The 24,200-nt window shown below is 40.1% G+C and overlaps 1 protein-coding gene across 1 annotated transcript in view; it reads right to left on the reverse strand.

Annotated features, from left to right (window-relative positions):
* LOC133557921 (ras-related protein Rab-26) overlaps positions 1–23,957 on the reverse strand; it is a 130,024-nt gene extending 106,067 nt beyond the window's left edge. The window contains exons 1-2 of the mRNA XM_061908883.1: positions 23,539–23,957; positions 17,144–17,254 (exon numbers count right to left, since the gene is read on the reverse strand). Coding sequence (XP_061764867.1) covers positions 17,144–17,254; positions 23,539–23,745 — 318 coding nt within the window. The 5' untranslated portion in view covers positions 23,746–23,957. The remainder of the gene's footprint in view (positions 1–17,143; positions 17,255–23,538) is intronic.
* Between the last annotated feature and the right edge of the window lie 243 nt (positions 23,958–24,200).

Raw genomic sequence — 24,200 nt, forward strand, 5'->3', positions numbered from 1 at the left:
TATACCAGGAACACTCAAGTTTCCAGAAAACCGCTCCACCATCTGAACCGCTCTGCCCCTTAACGCCACAGACTCAACAGGATTAGCTGAACAATAACAAAAGGCCATTTCCCATTCCGGCTAAAATGTTACTGGACTGTAGGGATGTATGCCAAAGCACCAGCAATCCTCTATTTTCCACCATTGTGTACAAGCCTTATTTGTGGTTAGGGAGCAATGCGGCACAAAGCAGTATTTTGTCAAAGCATTGCCAGTGTTTAGTAAAGACAACAGGACTGGCAGTTTGAAGAATAGTTTAGGACGGAGGGATGTTTTAGAATTTGAAAGTAAAATTTGGACTCTGCTGTGCATTTATTTTAATGCATATTTAACGGCACAACCCAACTTTAATGTCAAACAAATGCTCACTTAAACAACACACTATATTTTGTGATAATGTAAAAGATCTCAACACACAAATTCTTAAAGGGGAACTGAACTGTTTTTGGAATTTTGCCTATCATTAACAACCACGTAGGAAAAACAACATGTGTTTTTTTTTACCGCATTTTAACTCATAAATGAATGTAGATAAAAGTTTACTTACAACGGAGCCAATGGGAGATCCTCTATTCCGTCCATAAAACCCAGTGAATAACCATCCAAAAACCGCTAACAATACTTCATTTACATTTCATGACTTGAATATTAACTAAGTATTAGTGATAGTGTTACTATAAGCGCTAAGGCATACAAACCATTTATAGCATTATGATCACAAGCTTGTGTGCTGATGTTGACAATTTTGACAAGTCAGCTGCTTTCTCGCTTCCTTTCTTGTAGAAGTTTATTGTAGATCATAAATCATGCCCCTCACCTTGATAGTAGAAGTATAAAGATGTAATTCGACAACTTGGTACACTTTGACAGACAATTTAGACCCGGAAATGGCAAAAAAAGGTTGCAAAAACACACTTGGTTAAACACCTTTTTTTCGTAAACGGGAATATATGAACATCCTAGCAGTCGGTTTCTGAATGAAAGCAGACATTGTACAGTATGTGATGTTTTATTATGTTTGTTGGCTCTCATGAAGTCTGCGGTGAGTTAATCAGTGATGTAGTTGGAAAAAAAAGCAAATGTGATGTGTTTTTGAAATTCTTAAAATAATCAAAATAAGTAAATATTAAATGTTATTATAAATGTGCCCATTACTACATTTCGTATATACTTACACCATGTATATAAAACCTTGATGGAAGTGTTTGGATGTTCTTTTAAGGGCTTCATAGGCAGCATATAGCGGTTTTCATAGGCTTCATTGAAAGCTGACTATTGAACGCATTTATTTAATATTTAGAATGCATAAAAAAAGAACATGTGTTCTTGTCTTACATAGGAATTGTGAATGTTAGGCAAAATTAAAAAAAAATTGCAGTTCCCCTTTAAGAGTTCCCTAAAGATTTTTTGCATATTATCTTTATTTATTAGTTGAGTTGTATGTAATGTATGTATGTGTTTTGTACTAATTCTGATGAATTATTTATTGGACATTTTCATTTCAATCTGCTGTAATTCCACATTGCATGCATTTCACCCAAAAAAAAGAACCAGACCACACATGCGAAGCATGGAAGAGAGGTACTTCCTATAAAGCATGTAGTCACTGTTCGGGTGCACAACCCAGAAAAACCTAAGCACTGTCCAAAAGTAAGGTTAAGTATTTATGTACTGCACAGTACATAGCAATATGAAATGCCCTTTTATAGGTAAAATATGCTAGATAAAACACATATTTAAATAGGATGTTGCTACTACAACAAACACTTTTCCATGCCCTTGAGGTAGCAACAGACATAAGTGGCTGTTTATTTTATTGTGGTGTAGTACTATGAATATGAAGCAGAATGTATGTGCATTAAAGTCATTTGAAATTCACTTGGCTCAGGATGTATAATATTTCAGTATTCAATTGTCCTTATACCATACTGTCTATTAAGATGTTTAATCTCTCTGTTCCACACAGGTTTTTATGTGTACTTTTCTGGCAAAATGCTTCGACTGGGTGCAATCATCTTTGTGGCCAAGCTCATCAGATCTTAATTTCATATTTCCCAAGAAGCTCTCATCAAATTGGACTCTGTGAATTTAAAGACTTTGGGCTAAATCTACTAAAGTTGTGCGTGTACTAAAACATGTCCAAACTTTACAGTGCACACAAATCTTTAGATTTACTAAGCTCGTGCGCAGAGGATTGCGTCTCTTCAATGAGCAAAATTGCGAGCACTATCCATTTAGCCTGTCTATCTTCACGTATATGAAGAATATATTAAGATTATTAATGGTAGGAGAAGCAGATGCAAATATGATATGTTAACGCTCTGCCCAAGAGTGAAACTGTTTTGCAGCCAATGTTTTATGTCTCTATTTAAATGGTTGCACTGCAGTCAGAAGGAGGCGATCGCTGCAATGTCAGCAATGACAGACGATGGGGAGAATAAACTTCCATGCTGGTGTTGACGAAAATCGACAAATATTAAACAGGAATAAAGATATTATACATATTGTCTTTCCAGCTATTCCATCTTTGAGCTGATGAAGGAGTTTAAGGGTAACACCCTTTTTTTCTGGATTTTGGCCTATCATTCACAATTCCTATGTAAGATCAGAAGGGCATTGTAATTTGTAAGTACGAGGTGGGTAACAATGAAGCTAATGAGAGTCATCTATTGCGCCTATGAAGCCCTCTAAAAAAACACCAACTATGCACCATTTAATTGTCGTGACCTGCATATTAACCAAGTATTGTGATGTTGTTATTACAAGTGTTAACACAAACTATTTTTAGTTGCGCCTTGATCTAAGAGCGGTAAACTAGCTTGTGCACACACCACTTTTTGTATTATTTGCATTCTGACTAGGATTGTTTGCAAAAGGTTTGCCTCTTTTTTGTATACCATCTCGGTTATCATACAGCCAAACACTGCAAGTAACAAACTGTGTTTGTTTGTATATCATTTAGCGAAATCAATGTAATTGATCACCAACATAACAAACGACTGTGACTAATTCAGTTGTATTCATTTAAAATAGTCAAAAACATGGTTCAATCCAGCCATAGTGCACACACATAAACTCAAACTCAATCACTCAAGAGATGTATCCTCTCTGGGCAAGGCAGGTGCTAGATAGTACATCTCTTTCCTGTTATCTTTAAATTGGAAGGCGTATTCTTTTGATTATTCTCCAGCACCCACTGCCACCAATAACAACTACACATCTCTGCATATGATCAATCAATCAATGTTTACTTATATAGCCCTAAATCACTAGTGGCTCAAAGGGCTGCACAAACCACAACACAAACCACTACGACATCCTCGGTAGGCCAATATAAGGGCAAGGAAAACTCACACCCAGTGGGACGTCGGTGACAATGATGACTATGATGAATTTCATCTTTCAGAAATTACGGTAACTTTCAACTTCACAGTAAACCTTTCTATTTATTGATTGAAAATAGATGCACTTTCTCGTGCAAAAGCAAAGAAGGTGGCTTTTGGTATACTTGAGTGACTATGATGAAAATTGATCAGTTAAAAAATGGTTATTTCAAAAACGTTTTGCTTCGGCTGGAGGAATCTCTGTAGGTGTTTTATTTGGAAGAAGAAGGCTGATGTATTTTTGGATGTGTGGTTAGGCTTAATTACTTTAATTAGGGAATTTTTGGCTCGATATGGATCATTTTGGTGTTAATAGATTATTGCTAATATATAAAAATTCAAAGTCAAACTCTGAATTTGTGTTCACCGAAAGTGAAAGGGTAAAATCATGGCTTGACCACGACTGACATTTTTAGTTTTTTTAATTCTTTTTAAAGCTTTTAACTACTGGTTAGAACACTATTTTTATTCCATAGTCCTGAGTCCTGATTTATTCAGAGTCATGTCAGATGTTATATATCATACAGTATTTATTCAAAAGTATGTTGTAGGTATGTCTGTTTAATGTTTGGACAGAATAATAATAGTTGTATTTTTATTAGGGTTACCTAAAGATAACACGTTAATGCATTCGATGAATCCATCCATCCATCCATTTTCTACCGCTTATTCCCTTTCGGGGTCGCGGGGGGCGCTGGCGCCTATCTGTTAATCATGTATACATGCAGATTAATCACACAATTTATTTTGACCGTACATGATCCTTTAGCGCAGATAGCTACCTGAAAGGTGGCATTGGTGATGGTCAGAGATCAGATCAATGCATACGTCAGTGCAGGGATGAGGGAGGGGACTCCAACTTGTGTGCTTGCTGTCAAATTCATGCAAACTGGACTTTAAATTAAACTTTTACCATGTTTTAAGCAAATAAATGTAAGTAAGTAAAAAAAAAAAAAGTACAACTACTCGTTTTTACGGAATTTTCAACCAATTCACAATCCTCATGAGAGACAAAAAAACATGTATTTTTTTTCCTGCATTCTAATTTGTAATAATCTGCTCGTTTTAGGCGGCTAGCAATCGTGCAAATGGGAATAATACATTTTGCCACTAAATCACCCAAAAATGCGACCACAAACCACCAACAATACTACATTTAATGTCCTTTGTCTTCTTTGATGTTTGATGTTTCCCTCTTACACACATGTAAGAGGGATGTGTACTATGGCTATGAGTTGTTTTTTTCCCTTTGCCTCAGTCTGCACCCCCTCTCCAGGGGCCCAGGCTTAGACCCCCCTTGTTTACCTGTATCTCACCTTTTGTGTAAGGGGCGCTGGAAGCCGGCAGACCCGTCAGCCATCCTGTTCTGTCTCCTTGTAATGTTTGTCTGATCTTGAATGGGATTGTGCTGAAAATTTTAATTTTCCTGAAGGAACTCTCCTGACGGAATAAATAAAGTACTAGCTAATCTAGCTAATTTACTGTACAACTTGTAACCTGAATATTAACCAAGTATTTGCAAATTGTTATCATAAGCGTTATCGTGGACAAAATATTTTTAGTCACGTTGTGATCTAAGAGCGCTATAGCTCGGTTGGTAGAGCGGCTGTGCCAGCAACTTGAGGGTTAGAGGTTCGATCCCCGCTTCCGCCATCCTAGTCAATACTGTTGTGTCCTTGGGCAAGACACTTTACCCACCTGCTCCCAGTGCCACCCACACTGGTTTAATTGTAACTTAGATATTGGGTTTCACTATGTAAAGCGCTTTGAGTCACTTGAGGAAAAAGCGCTATATAAATATTATTCACTTCACTTCACTAACTAGCTTGTGCAGCTGCAGTGTTGACATACTGAGCTGCTGCTCATGGTCACCTGTTAGCTGGTGAAAAACAATTCTAGATTATAGGTAATGCCTCTCACCTGGATAGAAAAAGGTTGTGTACATAAGCCAAGAAGTTGGTCATCTGTGACATTCAACTTATACCCGAGATGGCGAAAAAACACACAAAGAAGCTAGTTTGCGGCACTTGATTTTATTTAACCCTTTGCAAGGATTCTGATTAATTTTTCTTCTAAATGGCAAGGTCTGAATATCGCTTCAGTCAGCATACCAGTGAAAGCAGATTTTGTAAAGTAAATGATGGTCTTATTATGATTGTTTCTCTCATGAAGTCTACCATGATTCGTAGTGTTGTGGTTGTTGAAGGAAAATCAAACGTTGTAATGCATCTTTGAAATTGATGCAATAAACACAACTATGCAAACTTAACATCTTCAAATGTCCCTGGCAACGCGTTTCTGGTATTTGTCGTTCCCCCATATCCGAAATCAAAACTACTGTTATTGCCGGTCTATAAGACGCAGCTTCATTCCCATGCTTTGAACCCTCCAGTTCAAAGCTGCAGATAGTCACATCAGACCATGAAATTGATTTACGGGTCACAGTGAATCAATGAAATTGTTAAATCAAACAGACTCCCACAATTATTCAGTCATTTAGCACGTTATGTACGCACCCTCATCATGGAGAATAAACGACGAAATGCACACCAAACACAGCCCCAAAACCAAAGACAATTGACTTGGCCATTGAAAAAGGAAACCGAGCTCCTGCACGAAACAAAAATCCACCACAACCAACGGAACGGTGCACGCTGCAGAATACGGCAGAACCCCAGAGAAGGCCCACCTCAAGACGAAGGTGAAAGCAAAAACGAGTGAGATAATGAAGGACAAAGCAAATCTGTATCCCCTCAACGCCGATGACTCCAGCTACCCCAGCAGCTAAGAGGAGGACAAAGACAGCGCTCAAACAGTTGTGTAAATATTTAATTTGTACACCTGTGGCTTGTGAATGTGTGCGGCTGATATATGTACAGATTAGAATCTCTCTAATAATAAAATGGATGTGGTTTATATTTAGGTGCACTTTTAGTCTGGAAATTACGGTATGTGCATTTAAAACAATAAATGCAAATCATATATTATTTTTTTTTTAATCGAGTCTATTTGTCCTTGAAAAATGAAAGATGGTTAATATAGAAACCCTGCCTTCCGCCCGAGTGCAGCTGGAATAGGCTTCCCAGAGCGGGACAAACGCTAGAAAATGATGGATGGATGGATTAATATAGAATAAAACTCAATGATATTTAATTATGGTTAATCAAAATTAATCCACATCAACACTATAATGAATCTGATTAAAAATGTTAATTATTCAAAAACACCTTTGTTTTGTATGATATTTTTCCCTTCAAAAAGAACAAGTTGATCTTGAAAACGTCAAACTGAATTTGTTTGGCTGCAGCAGCTCAATGACCTTCAACAGGCATCTGTGATTGAATTGGAATGATTCCAGTTCTGACATCAGTGAACCGGGAGATTTGTTAAAGCAAAGTGACGTTCAGGCCAAATGGCCAAATATATTTGCTGTTAACTTTAACCCATTCCAAGAATTTGTCAACAACAGCTAATCGTAGTCATGGCTCGGTCACTGTGTGCAAAGTCGCATTCAGAATCCTCATATCCTCAATGGATAAACTCTGTCCATTAAAGCTGGAAAAAATAAACTGAAAGCCATCTGTCTGCCAAACAAGCAAAATCTGCTGGATGCGGTTTTCATATATTCATTGATTTGTGGGATTGTCATGGTTACTTGCCCATAACAACAGTCTCCAAGGAGTCTAACAAACCCTCATGGTGCCATGCATTGTAACAGAAACAAGATAAAAGCAAAGAGACGTGCCGGCCTACCCCGATGTAGGTTCCTTTAACCAGCCATTGGCCTGCATCAATGATTAAAAAAAAGTAAAAATCACCCATATTTCATCACAAAACCTACTTTTTAGGCCCAAAAAAGTACATTGCATGTCAATAAATATCTCCAACACAGAGAAATGATGAAGAGACAGCAAAGGGAATTAGGTAGGGTATATAAGACAATCAGAAATAAGGTTCCTTGTGATTTTGTCCCGTGGAATCAAATTAGCATGAGCGTGTTTGATCGCTTTTCGTTTGTACTTCTGCTTGGCTTATTTTTAGCTGGCACACACCACAGGAGGAACAGATGTGCCGACAAAACACATTTACTAATAATGGATTATTATAGTTAAGATCTGTTCTCTTTCTTCTTTTCAAAAGTACACTTTAGTGAACATCAACTCAATGTTTAATGAGAGAGGATTTCATCATGTTGCAGGACAGGACTAAAGTGAGATGAACTAAAGTGCCATTAATTGTCATTCATGACTGGTAAACACTAATTGATCTAAAACATTATTTTTAATAGTATTATTACGATTACAATTATTATTATTATCATTACTAATTCTATAAGAAAAATGAATATTAGGTCCAGTGTTATGATTGTGGACATATCATAATCAACAGATATTTCGATTGGCAAACTTGTTCATTGCTACTATGCCAATACATTTTGTCCGTCTTTAAAAATACAAAGAGGACACCGAAGCATAAACATCTTTTTTCTCCAGTTACTTTGAGTGCAACTAAAAAAATGTGCCATCACTCTGACTGCATTACTATTCAAAGCCTCCCAGGATCAATGGCGACAACGTCTGGGAGCCTAGAAAGCCACAAAAAAGGCTGATAACACCATCATCTTCCGCTTGATTGCAGCCTCCCGATGTGAATACAAAGCAGGACGCACACACACACATACACACACATACACACACACACACACACACACACACACACACACACACACACACACACACACACACACACACACACACACACACACACACACACACACACACACACAAATGCCATGCTTGCACATGTGAATTATGTACACAAGGCTACATGAAATATGTTCAGTCTTTACCAACAAAATTACCTTATTTTTAATGTGTAATATAATGTGCACAGGGCTTCACGGTGGCAGAGGGGTTAGTGCGTCTGCCTCACAATACGAAGGTCCTGCAGTCCTGGGTTCAAATCCAGGCTCGGGATCTTTCTGTGTGGAGTTTGCATGTCCTCCCCGTGAATGCGTGGGTTCCCTCCGGGTATTCCGGCTTCCTCCCACTTCCAAAGACATGCACCTGGGGATAGGTTGATTGGCAACACTAAATTGGCCCTAGTGTGTGAATGTGAGTGTGAATGTTGTCTGTCTATCTGTGTTGCCCCTGCGATAAGGTGGCGACTTGTCCAGGGTGTACCCCGCCTTCCGCCCGATTGTAGCTGAGATAGGCGCCAGCACCCCCTGCAACCCCAAAAGGGAATAAGCGGTAGAAAATGGATGGATGGATAATGTGCACAAGATAAAGTTTATCGTTTTCGAGTTAACAGACAAATTCTATTAAATATGTGTGAGAGCAAGTTATAGATAAATTGCCTTTAAAGAGTGCAGTCAGGCCTAAAATTATTTTTCAAACCCCACCAGCTAAAATCATATTGAAGGGCAGCTTTTAATGGTCTTGCAGTGAAACTCAGAACAGCTGTCCTACCCAAGCAAACTCCTGCTTGATTAAAAAATAAAGTAAACTGACCAGTACACACTTTGTTTAAGACTGAAATTCCATATCAGTTAACTTGGGTTTCAAGAGAAAACCCTATTTTTGATATTTTAGCCAAATCGACTGTTATCTTTGTGTGCATTATTGCCCATGACTATTACTGTATTTGTCTTGTGCTGATCAACATCTTATGAGGTTTATCTGCTGTTGTGAAGTTCTCCCATTAGCCATTCTGATCCTGCCCTGCATTTGTGTCCTGTATACTGTATCTAGGGCAGCACGGTGGAAGAGAGGCTAGTTAGTGCATCTGCGCCACATTACGAAGGTCCTGAGTTCAATACCGGGCTCGGGATCGTTCTGTGTGGAGTTTGCATTTTCTCCCCGTGACTGCGTGGGTACTCCGGCTTCCTCCCACCGCCAAAGACAAGCACCTGGGGATAGGTTGTGTGATGACTCTTCTTCGGCATGGTAATGCCGGCGTTGTTTTCCCAAGGATGCGTCGAAGCGATGAACACAACAAGATAAGTTAAAGGGTATTTATTTAATAATAAAAGGCTATGAACAAAAACACTGGTGTCAAGAGAAAAGGTAAACAAAAAACGCTAGCGTGAAAGCTAGGATAAAACACAAGGAAAACTAAAACTTGGCACGAGGACACAAAAGAGTAAACAAAAACATTCAGCATGAAAGCTGGAATATAAAGTGGCTTAGCGTGAGAGCTAGCGAGAAAATACATACAGGAGAATGATGAGTCGTCACGGTTGCACGTAGGCAAATTAGGATCTGAGAATGAGTAAACTAGTAGCAGGTGTGCGGAGCGAGACTAACAGGTGGACTGATGCGTAACCATAGTGATGGACAAAAACGGGAAGTAAACGGGTCAGACTGAGAATGAAAAAACAAACATGTGAAGATCTGAGCAGCAGATCGCAACAGTATTCCCCCCCAACAAAAGACAGATACCAGATTTCTCAAAAACACAAACAAAAACTTGAACCCCCCTCCCCAAAACCAGAAAGTTCACAAACGAAGGGAGGGCAGAGGGAGGCCACGGTGGAGGGTCACCAGCTCGCATGTCCCCGAATCCACCGAGGACACATCATGTGGCGGCGGCGGGTGGAACGCCGCTGCCGAAAAAGTTTTGGCGGGCGACCTCGAAAAGGCCACATTAGTGGCCGCCTCGTAGGATGAGGTTCCCGGCGAGGCGGACGACCCGGTAACGACATGGAGGAGGAAGTGTCTGGCGAGGAGGACGACCTCGCAGAGGCCACACCCGTGGTCGACGTGGTGGACGACGCCTCAGCACCGAAATCCCAGCAGGCTTGGAAGCAGCAGACGAGGGTGCGGGGACTGCAGCCAAAGCAGGCCCGAGTGCAGCTGGCGAGGATGATGCGGGTGCTGCAGCCGAAGAAGGCGTCGGAGGCGGCGTGGTAGCCGCAGTAGTCGTCGGAGGCGGCGTGGTAGCCGCAGGAGTCGTCGGCGTAGAAGCAGACGGCGACGTCATCGCAGGCGTGACTGGTGTGGACTCCAGCCTCGTCGTCTGTGTCGGCTCCAGCCCCTTCGTCGGCGGTGCTTGGCGGCGTGGAGCCGGTACAGATACCTGTCGAGGTGCTGGTACCGGCACTTGTCGAGGTGCTGGAGTGGGCTCCAGCCCTGTCGTCGACGCAGGTGTATGCTCCAGCTCTGGAGCTGATGCTGGAGTGCGCTCCAGCTTTGGAACTGGTGGTGGAGTGCGCTCCAGTTTAGGAACTGGTGCTGGTTTGAGAACCAGGCTAAAGTCAGTTTCTGGTGCGAGAACCAGACTAGAGCTTGGTGTTGGTATGTGAACCAGCCTCAGATTTGGTGCTGGCTTGAGAACCAGGCTAGAGTCTAAAACTGGTGTGAGAACCAGGGTAGAAAAATGTTCTGGTCTGAAAACCAGGTGAAAATTGGATTCTGGCATGAAAACCAGGTTAGAGTCATGTGCTGATGTGAGAACCAGACTGGGAGAAGTGCAGAACACCGGTGGTGGAGGACGTGCTGGAGGTAATGACCTCGCGAGTCTGAACACCGGTGGAGGAGGTCTACTTGGTCGTTGGGATTTGACCGGGGGAAACACAGGTGGAGGAGGTCTACAAGGCCGTTGAGACTTGGCCGGGGGAAAAACAGGTGGAGGAGGTCTACAAGGAAGAGCTAAGCGGAATACAGGTGGCGGCGGCCTAGGAGGAGCTAGCGGTTTAACGGGCCGAAAAACAGGTAAGTGTGGCCTCATAGGAGGTTGCGGTTTGACAGTTTGGAGCACTGGTAACGGTGGCCTACATGGAGGTGCTAACCGGAATACCGGTGGAGGAGGACGTTGTGGAGGCAGAGGCTTGGTTGAACGCAGCTGTGCTACCTCTGTAGCACAGCTGCCAGCATGAGCCCCTCCTTCCAAAAGCGGATGCCAGACGCTTTTTTTATGGTCTGAAAAGGTATCTAAGGGTGGGCGGAGGGAGGTTAGGCGGTGGGTAGATTCCTCCCCTCTAGAATTACCAGAAAGTCCTTTTGAAAAAGGAGAAAAACCCTTGGACTTGGGCGGGAAAAGGGACTTAGAAGGTGGAGTTGAAAAAACAGGCGGACGAGGCTGATTAGAATAAAAAGAAAAAATATCCTGATAATTCTGTATCTTGTCATAAATGTTATTGGTATTCGAAAAAGGTTGAGAATGAGAATTAATGTCCACAATATAAAAATCTTCAGAAAAAATGTCAACGACAGGGGGCGGTGTTGCATCAACGGTGGGCGTTCCCCAAATGTCGTCATCACTAATGACTGAAAAAGTGTCATGGCGACTGAAGGAATTATTTGAAAAAAAAACAAGCAGGATTACCGGTAATGACGGGTGAATCCTGGACGGGGTGAAACTTGCTGTGTCAATGGGGAGGAATAAGTGGTGCTGGAACATTACCGCCGCGCGGGGGACCACTCCACTGGACTCCCCGCCTCTTCGGGGCAGCGCGAACGGCTTCGGAGGAGACTTCAGGCCCACAGCCGAGTCTTTCCTGCTCCCAAGCCATGAGCTCCAACCACAGCCCTAAGTCGAAGGGTTCCTCCTGTGGTTTCGACGCGGGAAAACATTTTAATGCTCGGATCCTACTGTGATGACTCTTCTTCGGCATGGTAATGCCGGCGTTGTTTTCCCAAGGATGCGTCGAAGCGATGAACACAACAAGGTAAGTTAAAGGGTATTTATTTAATAATAAAAGGCTATGAACAAAAACACTGGTGTAAAGAGAAAAGGTAAACAAAAAACGCTAGCGTGAAAGCTAGGATAAAACACAAGGAAAACTAAAACTTGGCACGAGGACACAAAAGAGTAAACTAAAACATTCAGCATGAAAGCTGGAATATAAAGTGGCTTAGCGTGAGAGCTAGCGAGAATATACATACAGGAGAATGATGAGTCGTCACGGTTGCACGTAGGCAAATTAGGATCTGAGAATGAGTAAACTAGTAGCAGGTGTGCGGAGCGAGACTAACAGGTGGACTGATGCGTAACCATAGTGATGGACAAAAACAGGAAGTAAACGGGTCAGACTGAGAATGAAAAAACAAACATGTGAAGATCTGAGCAGCAGATCGCATAAGGTTGATTGGCAACACTAAATTGGCCCTAGTGTGTGAATGTGAGTGTGAATGTTGTCTATCTGTGTTGGCCCTGTGATGAGGTGGCGACTTGTCCCTGGTGTACCCTGCCTTTCGCCTGAAACGCAGCTGAGAGAAGCTCCAGCGACACCCCGCAACCCCAAAAGGGACAAGCAGTAGAAAATGGATGGATGGATACTGTATCTAAGCCCCTCAATAGTAATTGTTGATTTATTTTTGGTATGTATGTGGCCAGATGTCACATAGCCTTATGTCTCATCCATCCATCCATCCATTTTCTACCGCTTATTCCCCTTTGGGTTCGCCTGGGGTGCTGGTGCCTATCTCAGCCACAATCAGGAGGAAGGCATAGTCCAAAAGTGTTTATTATGGCTGTGTGTTAAAAGTATTGTCTGCTCTGAGTTTTTCTTGTCTTCACTTAAATCTGTATCCATCCATTCATTTTCTTGTCCCACTCAGGTTGCAGGGGTGGCTGGAGCCTATCCCAGCTACATTGGGTGGAAGGCGGAGTACACCCTGTACAAGTCTCTGATTTACATATAGGCCATTACATCACTTGCAAAAAAAAGAAGACACAAAGAGATTACTTCTTTTATGTACATTATTGCACACCTTTTCAAGTCTATTAAGTGAAGAAGCCTGTCAAGTGTAAAGTTAAATGTCCTCCTCAGACCCAATTCCTTTTCAAACACCAAGTGTATACTCTTCACATGGAATATAAATGTAACATAAAAAAAAAAAATCTCGATACTTCCTAATGATTAAACTGCAAGTGTATCTTGTGTGCTGCAATCAGACAGAATATGTACACTTATTAGCATGGCAGCACGTGGTCTTCATTCCTGTCACAAATTAATTCAAGATTTTACATTTTTTGGGGAAGGCAAAAAAGAGCTGAAGCAATCAAAGCATCTGCAGATCCTATTATAGTTGATAATGACTTTAAGTGGAATATTACACCGCATGGTACAAGTTGCTTTCTGGAAATGCTAATTGCTGAAGCATTGGTCTTCCATGTCCTCTGTTGTCTTAAAAACATTATTGTTATCCAAACTAAAGTACGGTAAGCTTGTATTATTTTTTCATTATCAACCTGCCATAGAAGCTAGTGTTTGTTTGTATCTACCTATGGTACATGTTACCTATTGTGCATGAATCATTTTTGTTATCAAATATCCTGTTAATTGATTGCCTGTCTCCCTAAGAGACAGATGTACTTATATACAGACAGTTGACAATACGTTTTCTTGCACTTCTCGGCGTTAACTTTGTTAAAACTGCGACTCAGTGGGACATGAATCAAATTGCTTCCTTGGGATGTTTTCTCTTTTTTTTTCCAAACTTGTGCGATTCAGCATGTTCAAGCATTGATCTGTAGCTTAGGGGAGCAACAATACAGTAAAAAGACTGAATTAGGTCGCTGCTTCTACCGCCTGGCTGCAACACTAACAGGTCTGGCTATTTTTGACTGTACTCATAACTTTATCAATCCAGAGGTATAATAAGCAGGCACATAAAGTATTGTGTAATAAACGTGCATTTTTTTAGTAGCCCAAAATAATTTCTTAGTTGACATTGAACATTCAAAGAAATTCCCGGTGTCAATCACAGTGAAACAGTGAAAATGCCCCTCCTAACCCCTTTTTGCGCTATGGGCCCTATTCTGCCATGCAAGTAAAAGGGAAAGGCAGCCCAGTTGCACGAATTCTGGCCGCACGGGATTTTCCCCCTCAACGTAGTAAGTCTGTCATTGCGTGGCTTCATCCATGATTTTTTAATTTTCCTGAAGGAACTCTCCTGAAGGAATCAATAAAGTACTATCTTTGATGGGCGCTCTGGGTGGAGCTACGTACCCTGAAATGTGGGTGTCCCTTGTCAAATCTGTCTGTATTGGTATTCAATCATTGTCTTAAGTGCTTTTGCTCCGAGGCTGCGATAAGTCCAGCGCCCCGGGAGGTGAACGATTATATTGCACTTGAAGTTTGGATGCAGTGTGCACCAGTGCACTACACTTTATAAAATAGTAAACAAGACTTTCAGAAAGCTATCATACTTATTCTGATCACTTCAATTGCAGACAGTTGGTAATTAGGATAAAATAACTATAATGCCCCTCTGAATGAACAATCAAAATACCCATCATTGAACGATGTGACTATTTATATGTGTTGAACTGTAATATCTATCAGGTGCATTAGAATGAAAAATGTGATCGTCAACAATTGTTTAGTTGAACAAAACAGGTTGCCTTTAGCCACATCCTCCAGCAAGAATGTAAAAAGCAGAATAACCCATTTAACTGTCAACTGCCCCCCCCCCACACACACACATCCTCCTGACACTGTCACAACTTCACAAACAGTAACTACTAAACAGGACACATAACTTCAGGGTGGCTACACTTCACACGTAACAAGTAAAACAAAGTTTAACCTATGGATTACAGTACTACATACATCCAGGAAGAAGACAGTTGTATGTCCAAACACGGTTGATAAGCCTTACGTTATGCCATTGTCACAACCTCCTTCCCTCCCACTCATGCAGAAACAAAGCAAGTAAATAATGGTCATTTCGATTTTCAATGCTTAATTCAGAGTGGTAATATGGTCATTTTATCCTCAGACCAATGGATGCTTCCATAAAATGATCAGAGTAGATTTGAATAAAATGATCAGAGTAGATTTGATAGCTTCCTGGGGGTCTCTTTTATCATTTTATTATGTGTGGCGTAGACTGAGTCCAAACTTCAAGTGCAATATAACAAAGATGTAACAATAGCAAAATCTCATGCTACAATATTATCACGGTATTCAGGCCAGGTACGATATTATTGTGGTGTTTTTAAGTACAAATCATTGTTCAGGAACATCCACTATTTAAAGCTGATATTAAAAAATACAATCAAGTGTCTTTAAAGTGACAATGTAAACATCCAATATAGAAAGTGTAAAACAATAATGTTTATTTTAGAGTCTTTCAACTTTTACTTTCTGAGAAGCAGTGTCCTCCACAAAGTGATTTTCCTGCATGCGGCGCCACAGACTTTCTTACCTGCGCTAAAGAGGTTATGTTTCCGCCAGGGTTTGTTTGTGAGCTTGTTATCAACATAACTCAAAAAGTTATAGATAGACATTGTTGATTTTTTTTCAGGAAATGTCCAAAAAAACTAATCCTCTCCTCTTCCACGAACACACTTCACTTCCTGCTTGCGGCGTTTCAAGCCAACCACCTTGTCGGCCTCGCACTGAGCAGAGGATTAGGAGAGATGTAGTTTATTTTCAGACCCAGCGAACGCTAGAGCGCCAGAAAAAAACTACACCCCAAGTTTTTGTTGGAAATAAAACGGTATCTACACCCTTAAGATGTAATGTCTCACCTTTCCGGGCCGCTGGACTTTTTGCAGCTTGAGAAATATGGGTAAAAGTACTTAGGTTAATGGGAGAATAGAAGCAAAGCCAAATTTGACAAAAAACGTCAATGTTTTATGGTTGTTCCACCCACAGCGTGTGTCCTGGATGAAGGCACTTAATGAAAGACTTACATCGAAGGTGAGAATCTACATTTCCAGAAACTGTGCAACTAGGCAGCTTTTCCTTCTTACTTGCATTGGAGAAGAGGGCTTTAGATGCACAAAAGCAGCCGAATACCAAAGCCTATTCACACCTGAATCGCGGAATCAAAGTGCCCATACAAAGAATCCAACGTGTTAGTGACTCAGTCAATGTGCTTATTTTGAGCACTGTCACACAATATAAGCAAACATGGGGCTAGAGAAAAATGCAAGTGGTACCATTGTGACCAAGAATATGAGAAACAGTATTGAATTTAAGATAGCACCATAGTGGTGTTTGCATGGCCCTTTGCTCCTTCCTTTTTATTTGTCAACAAGTCTTAAAAAAATTTAAAAGTAATGTTAAAAGGTAATTTATCCATTTTATTCATTATGTATATGGATTTCACATAGTTTTCTGCATGTAAAACTATAATTATTCTTTACAAAAGGTGTTATGTGTAAAGATGTTGGGGTATCTAGAACTGAATAATTACATTTACATTGGAAAAATTGATTGGGTTTTCGTACAATTTGGCCTTCTTCTGACCTTTAGGAAAGGATTATTAATAAAAACCGAGGCACTCCTGTCCCGCATATTTGCTTACTTGCTTGTGCAGTTCTTACCACATTGAAAGACGGAATAAAGTTTTATGAATATGCTGTCAGGAGCTCATGACAGTGTGAATGTCTGATATAATAGTACATAAAAGTCAGATTTAAGCACAGAGTCAGACTTTTTAAGTCAAGCTGATTACCAGTTTTCAATAAATGGATTTCTCTTAATTTGGATTTTTTTTTATCTTGCTCCTGTTTCTTTGTTTTGCGTATGGATGCTTACCATACAATATGGTTACAAGTGCAAGATTAACACTGATTTTGGAGGAGATAGTTGGGCTAATTGTCGAAAAACTGTTTGCTGACTACCTCTACTGCCTACTGTAATTGAACAAGAGCACATTCTCACAAGAAAAGCAGAGACTTGATTTTCACTAATAATACTATCAAGAATACTAACTAAATGTTAATTTTTCAGCCCAGTGACTTGAGTTGTGTAAACCTACCCTGAAGTCAATGCCCACAGTGGAGATGAAGCTCCCAGCTAGAAAGGCTCCATCTTTGAAGCGTACCAGCAAGCAGGTCTTTCCAACACCTGAATCTCCCACCAGCATCACCTGAGACACATACACAAAGTGTTAGTGGCAGGGAAGGAAGCCTTGATCTATTCCAGAAACAGAATATGTGTGCGCAATATCACAGTGAGGCAATAGTGAAGATTTAAATAGTTGTGGTTAGGCATTGTGAAGTGTTTGTCATTCCAAGATGCCGAGGACAATAGGCAACGTGCAGGTAAAGTGATCTTTCATGTCCAATACATACAACAAAAATAACAGAGATTTTAGCATAACATAATCCGTGTGAATAGTAAAGAGAGCGAAACCTAACAGTCGCCAATGGTGAACAGGCTCTGTAAAACAAACTAAACTTCACTAACAGTTGCGCGTTGCAAACAAGAATCAGGGTCTAAAAAAGAGGCATGATTGCAAATGTTGCAACCAACAAACGGGGTATTCAATCGGGGCCCCTGGCAATCAGAGGAGTGCAGAAACAGAAATAAACCTCACACACTGGAAAACCACAAACAAAGGAAAAACAAGACATGACCTGGGCTGACAGGTCTTGACCTAAATCACATCAACACTAAAAAGCATGCAAATTTGCATAGTCATTTAGTGCTAAGAAGAAAGCAGAAAGCTCATTTAATGTACTACAATTTTCGGACGATTTCTTCATGGAACGCAACAAGTGTGGCAACTGCCAAGACAAGAGTGAGGCTCTTCAGCACAGCCTCCATTATTATCCGCCGTCAGTGTGTGAATGTGTGTGTGAATGGACGAATGTGGAAATACTGTCAAAGCGCTTTGGGCTCTTTTAAAACGGGTAGAAAAGTGGTATATACAAGCACAGCCCATTTACCATTTACCATTTTATCATGAAAGAAGACACAGACCACATTGAATGTGAAATATCTATTTGTAAACTGGAATTATAATAATTTTTCCATTGTTTTACAAGTCAAATTTGAACTTTTGTACAAAGTTTTGCTTCATTTAATTGTATTTGTTAAGTTTGAAAGGTTGGTCTGGTGAGTCAATCAAAAAATATATTAAAGTTATGCTTATTTAAAGTTTGTTTGAAAAAAAAAAGTGACATCGTAATGCACATGGTTAAATGTCTTCCTTCAAGAAACCAGAATGTGTTGCACAGTGTTAACAAGATGTTTGAATGACTATGTTTAGCAAAGTATTATTCAGTCGTTGCAGGATTTCGAAGGCTTTTATCATTGTTGCCGCCTGAAATGCCTGAATTCAAAAGGTTGTGGCTTTTTTTTTCTTTTTTTTTATCAATGTTTAAAGTGTTTTTTGTAACCCTAAACTCAAAAACAAGATTTCAACAAAAATTGGAAAATAAATTATTTTTTAGTACTTTACTTGTTCTGCAGCAGACAGACTTGAAAGCAGGCACAGCAGTAAAGCACAAACTCAAAACTCACTCTCGAACTACTGTACTGTTTGGAATCATCCATCCATCCATTTTCTACCGCTTATTCCCTTTCGGGGTCGCGGAGGGCGCTGGCGCCTATCTCAGCTACAATCGGGCGGAAGGCGGGGTACACCCTGGACAAGTCGCCACCTCATCGCAGGGCCAACACAGATAGACAGACAACATTCACACTCACATTCACACACTAGGGCCAATTTAGTGTTGCCAATCAACCTATCCCCAGGTGCATGTCTTTGGAAGTGGGAGGAAGCCGGAGTACCCGGAGGGAACCCACGCATTCACGGGGAGAACATGCAAACTCCACACAGAAAGATCCCGAGCCTGGATTTGAACCCAGGACTGCAGGACCTTCGTATTGTGAGGCAGACGCACTAACCCCTCTGCCACCGTGAATCATTCATAAATAATAATAATGAATTATGAAGAAAGAAAAGGCCTATTTATTGATTGCTGTGTGCTCTGTCGTCCACAAGTTGCAGACCTTATCCGAGTATGTTTTATGTTTCAAAAGTTTTTGTCCATCTTAAACAGTAATTTATGTTACAACACATTTGCCTCTGCATGGACCATTTGTGAAATGTTGACAACAATCTATAGTGGTAATTTTTGCTCGTAAACGAGAGACGAGAGAATATCATCAAATTCAACATCTCTGTCATGTAAGTGTTGCAGATTTGCTAGGTCATTATTGCAAATGAGAATATGTCCTCAATAGTTTTACCCCGGTTAAATAAAGGTGAAGTAGTTGCTTACATACATGTAAACTTGTAAGTAAATGTTTTTATACTACATTTACCCAGAAGGCTTTGTGTTTTAGACAGAAATCTGAAGTATATTTGAGCTACGCGGGAGGTCGACAATTGTTTTTTTTCTGCAATAAAGAGGTGGAGTATTGCTACACATTGTTGTTCCTTCTTTGTCTACACAAGAAACAAACATAAGTTTGGAGTAAACAGTTGACAAGCGTGTTTGAGCGCCACTCAGAGACAAATTAGATTTTTGACATCGCAACATCACAAATTTCTTAAGAGATGATTATTACTGGTATCAGATCAGTATTAGTAGCATTACTGAATATGGAAAAGTGGTATTGAGCCATCTTTGTTATCACCAGTACTTCTGGATTTTGGATTTTTTAATTTAAAAATAAAAAAAAAAAATTAATAGGTCATTGCCCCAAACGTAAGCAGACAATAATCATTGATCAACAATGATTAATTGATGCAACCCAACATTTGTTTTGCCTGATTGAGGTTTGCAGTGGTCGAGAATCAGATTTTTCAGGTGGACCTAATCTATCTCTGCTGAGCGTGTGCTTGCATCATTTTCTAATGTGATATTCCAATAGCTGAGCAGCAATACACCCTGATGTGATAGTCCGTTGAGTTTAATTTGAGACAACCACACATTAAGATATGGATATTGGGGTAACACTTGAAGAGGTGTTAATCAAAGTGTGAAATTGTTTATACAAATTTGCCCCATGCTAATTTGCAAATACTCAGGGCAAATGATTGCTTGTTTTCTTATCACACTTTAACTGTCAATGAAAATAAAGGAAGTTTAGAAAGAAAACATTCAGTTACAAAACGGATTGATTGTTGACAAATGTGATCCTGGTAACAGAACAATATGACTACCAAAGTTGTTGGGTAGCTTAATTAAAACCATATATGTAACTGACTTCAAAGTCAAGTATTTAGGTTTGTATTGTATTTCTTTTTTTATACAAAAAATACCAAATTTAAAAAGTAAAAAAAAAAATTATAAAGTAAAGTATTTTCTCATACATATGTGATCTAATTTGTGGTGCAAGGGAATATGACTGTAACATGCATCACTTTTAATTTATTGGATTTTTGTATTTGACCACACAGGTAGAGCAGTGGTTCTCAATCTTTTTTCAGTGATGTAACCCCTGCGAAAAAATTTTTTATTCGAGTACCCCCTAATCAGAGCAAAGCATTTTAGGTTGAAAAAAAAGAGATAAATAAGTCAAATACAGCACTATGTCATCAGTTTCTGATTTATTAAATTGTATAACAGTGCAAAATATTTCTCATTTGTAGTGGCCTTTCATAAGATATTTGGAAAAAAAAAGATATAAAAATAACTAAAAACTTGTTGAAAAATAAACAAGTGATTCAATTATAAATAAAGATTTCTACACAGAGAAGAAATCCTCAACTTAAAGTGCCCTCTTTGGGGATTGTAATAGAGATCCATCTGGATTCGTGAACTTAATTCTAAACATTTCTTCACAAAAAAGAAATCTTTAACACCAATATTTATGGAACATGTCCACAAAAAATCTAACTGTCAAAACTGAATATTGCATTGTTGCATTTCTTTTCACAGTTTATGAACTTACATTCATATTTTGTTGAAGTAGTATTCAATAAATAAAGGATTTTTGAATTCTTGATATTTTTAGAATATTTTTAAAAATCTCACGTACCCCTTGCCATACCTTCAAGTACCCCCAGGGGTACGTGTACCCCCATTTGAGAACCACTGAGATAGAGGAATAGAATGGAAAATCACATTGCCGAGCGCTATGTGTTCGTCTAATGCAGTCCTGCTCTAATAGTGAAGCAGGCCCTTCTGGGGAGGGCGTGATGCGATGGCAGGTGAAATGTGTGTGACCCCGGGGAACATGCAGTATCATGCTTCAAACTCCGCTTCGAAAAGCTGTGCAATGCAAAACGTGCTCATTGTAGCCATTAATCCTGACTCTTTCATTTTGATTTAAAAAAAAACACAGAGCAGTCAAGCGAACATGTTTCTCTACGTCAACCATCATGTTTTTGGACTGGAAAATTGTGATATTTATCTTACCGGAGAAATCATTGGATTATTCGTCCTCCTGCAGTAGCTGTTTAAAAGGCAGCTGTGAGCTTGGCTCCTCGGCTTCTCTGTGAGACACTGCGTGTTCATCGCAGCCATCCGACCTCGAGGTGTCTTTACAATCTTTAAAATCTCACTAAAACACTATTAAAACAATAAGCAGATAAGGGATATTCCAGAATTATCCTACTAAATGTGTCTAATTACATCTGAAACGCTCACACTGCCGCCGCCCGGAGCCGTAGCTTGTTATTTTATTTTTTCTAGTCCTTCGCTATCAATATCATCATCCACTAATCTTTCATCCTTGCTCAAATTAATGGGGAAATTATTGTTTTCTCGGTCCAAATAGCTCTTGCTGCTGGAGGCTGCCATTAAAAACAATGTGAGGACGTGAGGAGCCCTCACCCTTGTGACATTTTCGTCTGCGACTTCCGGTAAAGGCAAGGCTTTTTTATTAGCACCAAAAGTTACGAACTATATCGTCGATGTTCTTTACTAAATCCTTTCAGCAAAAATATGGCAATATCGCGAAATGATCAAGTATGACACATAAAATGGACCTGCTATCCACGTTTAAATAAGAAAATCTCATTTCAGTAGGCCTTTAATGGCACATAGATTATGAATTATTTTGGAAACTTTACCTGAATAAATAGATGCTTTTTATTTTTTGTTTCCCCACTAATCACTTTTCATTTAGACCATGGGTGTCAAACTCTGGCCCGCGGGCCAAATTTGGCCCGCCGTGTAATTTCATTTGGCCCTTGAGGCATGATGAAATCAACAATATAGCTGGCCCGCCAGTATTATACAGCGGCGGTGCTGCTGTAACACTGCATTCACTGCTAATACTCATACTTGCCAACCCTCCCGATTTTCCCGGACTCCCAAATTTCAGTGCCCCTCCCGAAAACCTCACGGGGCAACCATTCTCCCGAATTTCACCCGGACGACAATATTGAGGCGTGCCTTAACGGCACTGCCTTTAGCGTCCTCTACAATCTGTCGTCACGTCCGTTTTTCCCACATAGAAATAGCGTGCCAACCCAGTCACATAATATATGCGTATTTTACACACACACGCACACAAGTGAATGCAAGGCATACTTGGTCAACAGCCATACAGGTCACACTGAGGGTGGCCGTATAAACAACTTTAACACTGTTACAAATAAGTGCCACACTCTGAACCCACACCAAACAAGAATAACAAACACATTTCGGAAGAACATCCGCACCGTAACACAACATAAACACAACAGAACAAATACCCAGAACCCCTTGCAGCTCTAACTCTTCCGGGACACCACAATACACACCCCCCCAGCAATAATTAACGTTTTATTCATGCACTTTCTCTTACCACTTCAATGCTTGTAATTTTATTTGCAAATTTATTATTAGCCTGTGGAATTTTTTTTTTATATATATTTACCTCAGAGGGCTGCAAATAGAAAAGAGGCATTCAATTTTTATTTAAATTTTATTTGATATGCAATTGATATTTTTTAATTATTATTATTATTATTTAAAACTCGATTTTACATGTCACTATAAAGTTATATAAGCCTTGCATGTTCAATATTCACTGCAAAACTTGTTTGGGTCCCTATTAAAAGGTTAATTTGTTCAACCTTGGCCCGTGGCTTTGTTCAGTTTTGAATTTTGGCCCACTCCGTATTTGAGTTCGACACCCCTGATTTAGACAATATGTCTATGATTTAGTTACTTTAAACTGTGTTCCTGTTATTGGTATACAATATCTGAAATAACTAAAGTATCACGTTTTGATATTTTGATTTGCTGAGAGCCTCCAGCACCCCCCGCGAGTTCAAAAGGGACAAGCGGTAGGAATGGATGGATGGATGGATTTGAGAATGGATATTAGACCAGACAAGTTTGGCATCGATATTTCAGTATCGATCCGCACATCACTATCGCCCACCCCATACTACACACAACTTCATGTTCCACTGACAAACTATATGGCATCTAAACGAAAGAAAGTAATTTATGTAATTGTTTTTCTACCACCACCACTCACCTTGAATGCGATATCATAAAACTCCCCGCTGCCGTTGATGGACGGTCCGCTGGGGTAAACAAGACCGGAGGTCGGTGAGGCCCCGGCGGTCATACACTTCCCCGTCCTCCCGCCGCCCGGCGACCCTTTGGGACTCTTTGAGATACCTTTGCCCTTTAACGTCTTCTTCCTGGACATGGCTCTGGTAATAAGTGGAGTTAGCAGCATGTGGAAAAGTAAAAACAAAATGAGGCTATCGATCTCTCAGCGACTTGGTTTTAAATAAGGAGGTTCACACTAAACCATTGCTTGATAATATTTAAAAAGAAAATAGTCTGGCGTGTAGCGGGGAAGCGACAGTGAAAGTCTTGACAATGTAAACAGCTCTCTCTCTCTCTCTCTCTCTCTCTCTCTCCTCCCTCTTTCCTGGTGCTCCTTGGAGTGAACACAACATGGTCTTCCTGCAGCTTTAAAGGGAAAGTCCACTCCTCACCTTATCCCAGTGGTTCTCAAATGGGGGTATGCGTACCCCTGGGGGTACTTGAAGGTATGCCAAGGGGTACGTGAGATTTTTTTTTAAATATTCTAAAAATAGCAACAATTCAAAAATCCTTTATAGATATATTTATTGAATAATACTTCAACAAAATATGAATGTAAGTTCATAAACTGTGAATAGAAAT

The sequence above is a fragment of the Nerophis ophidion genome, linkage group LG08, assembly GCF_033978795.1.
Source record: "Nerophis ophidion isolate RoL-2023_Sa linkage group LG08, RoL_Noph_v1.0, whole genome shotgun sequence".
Taxonomy (NCBI): domain Eukaryota; kingdom Metazoa; phylum Chordata; class Actinopteri; order Syngnathiformes; family Syngnathidae; genus Nerophis; species Nerophis ophidion.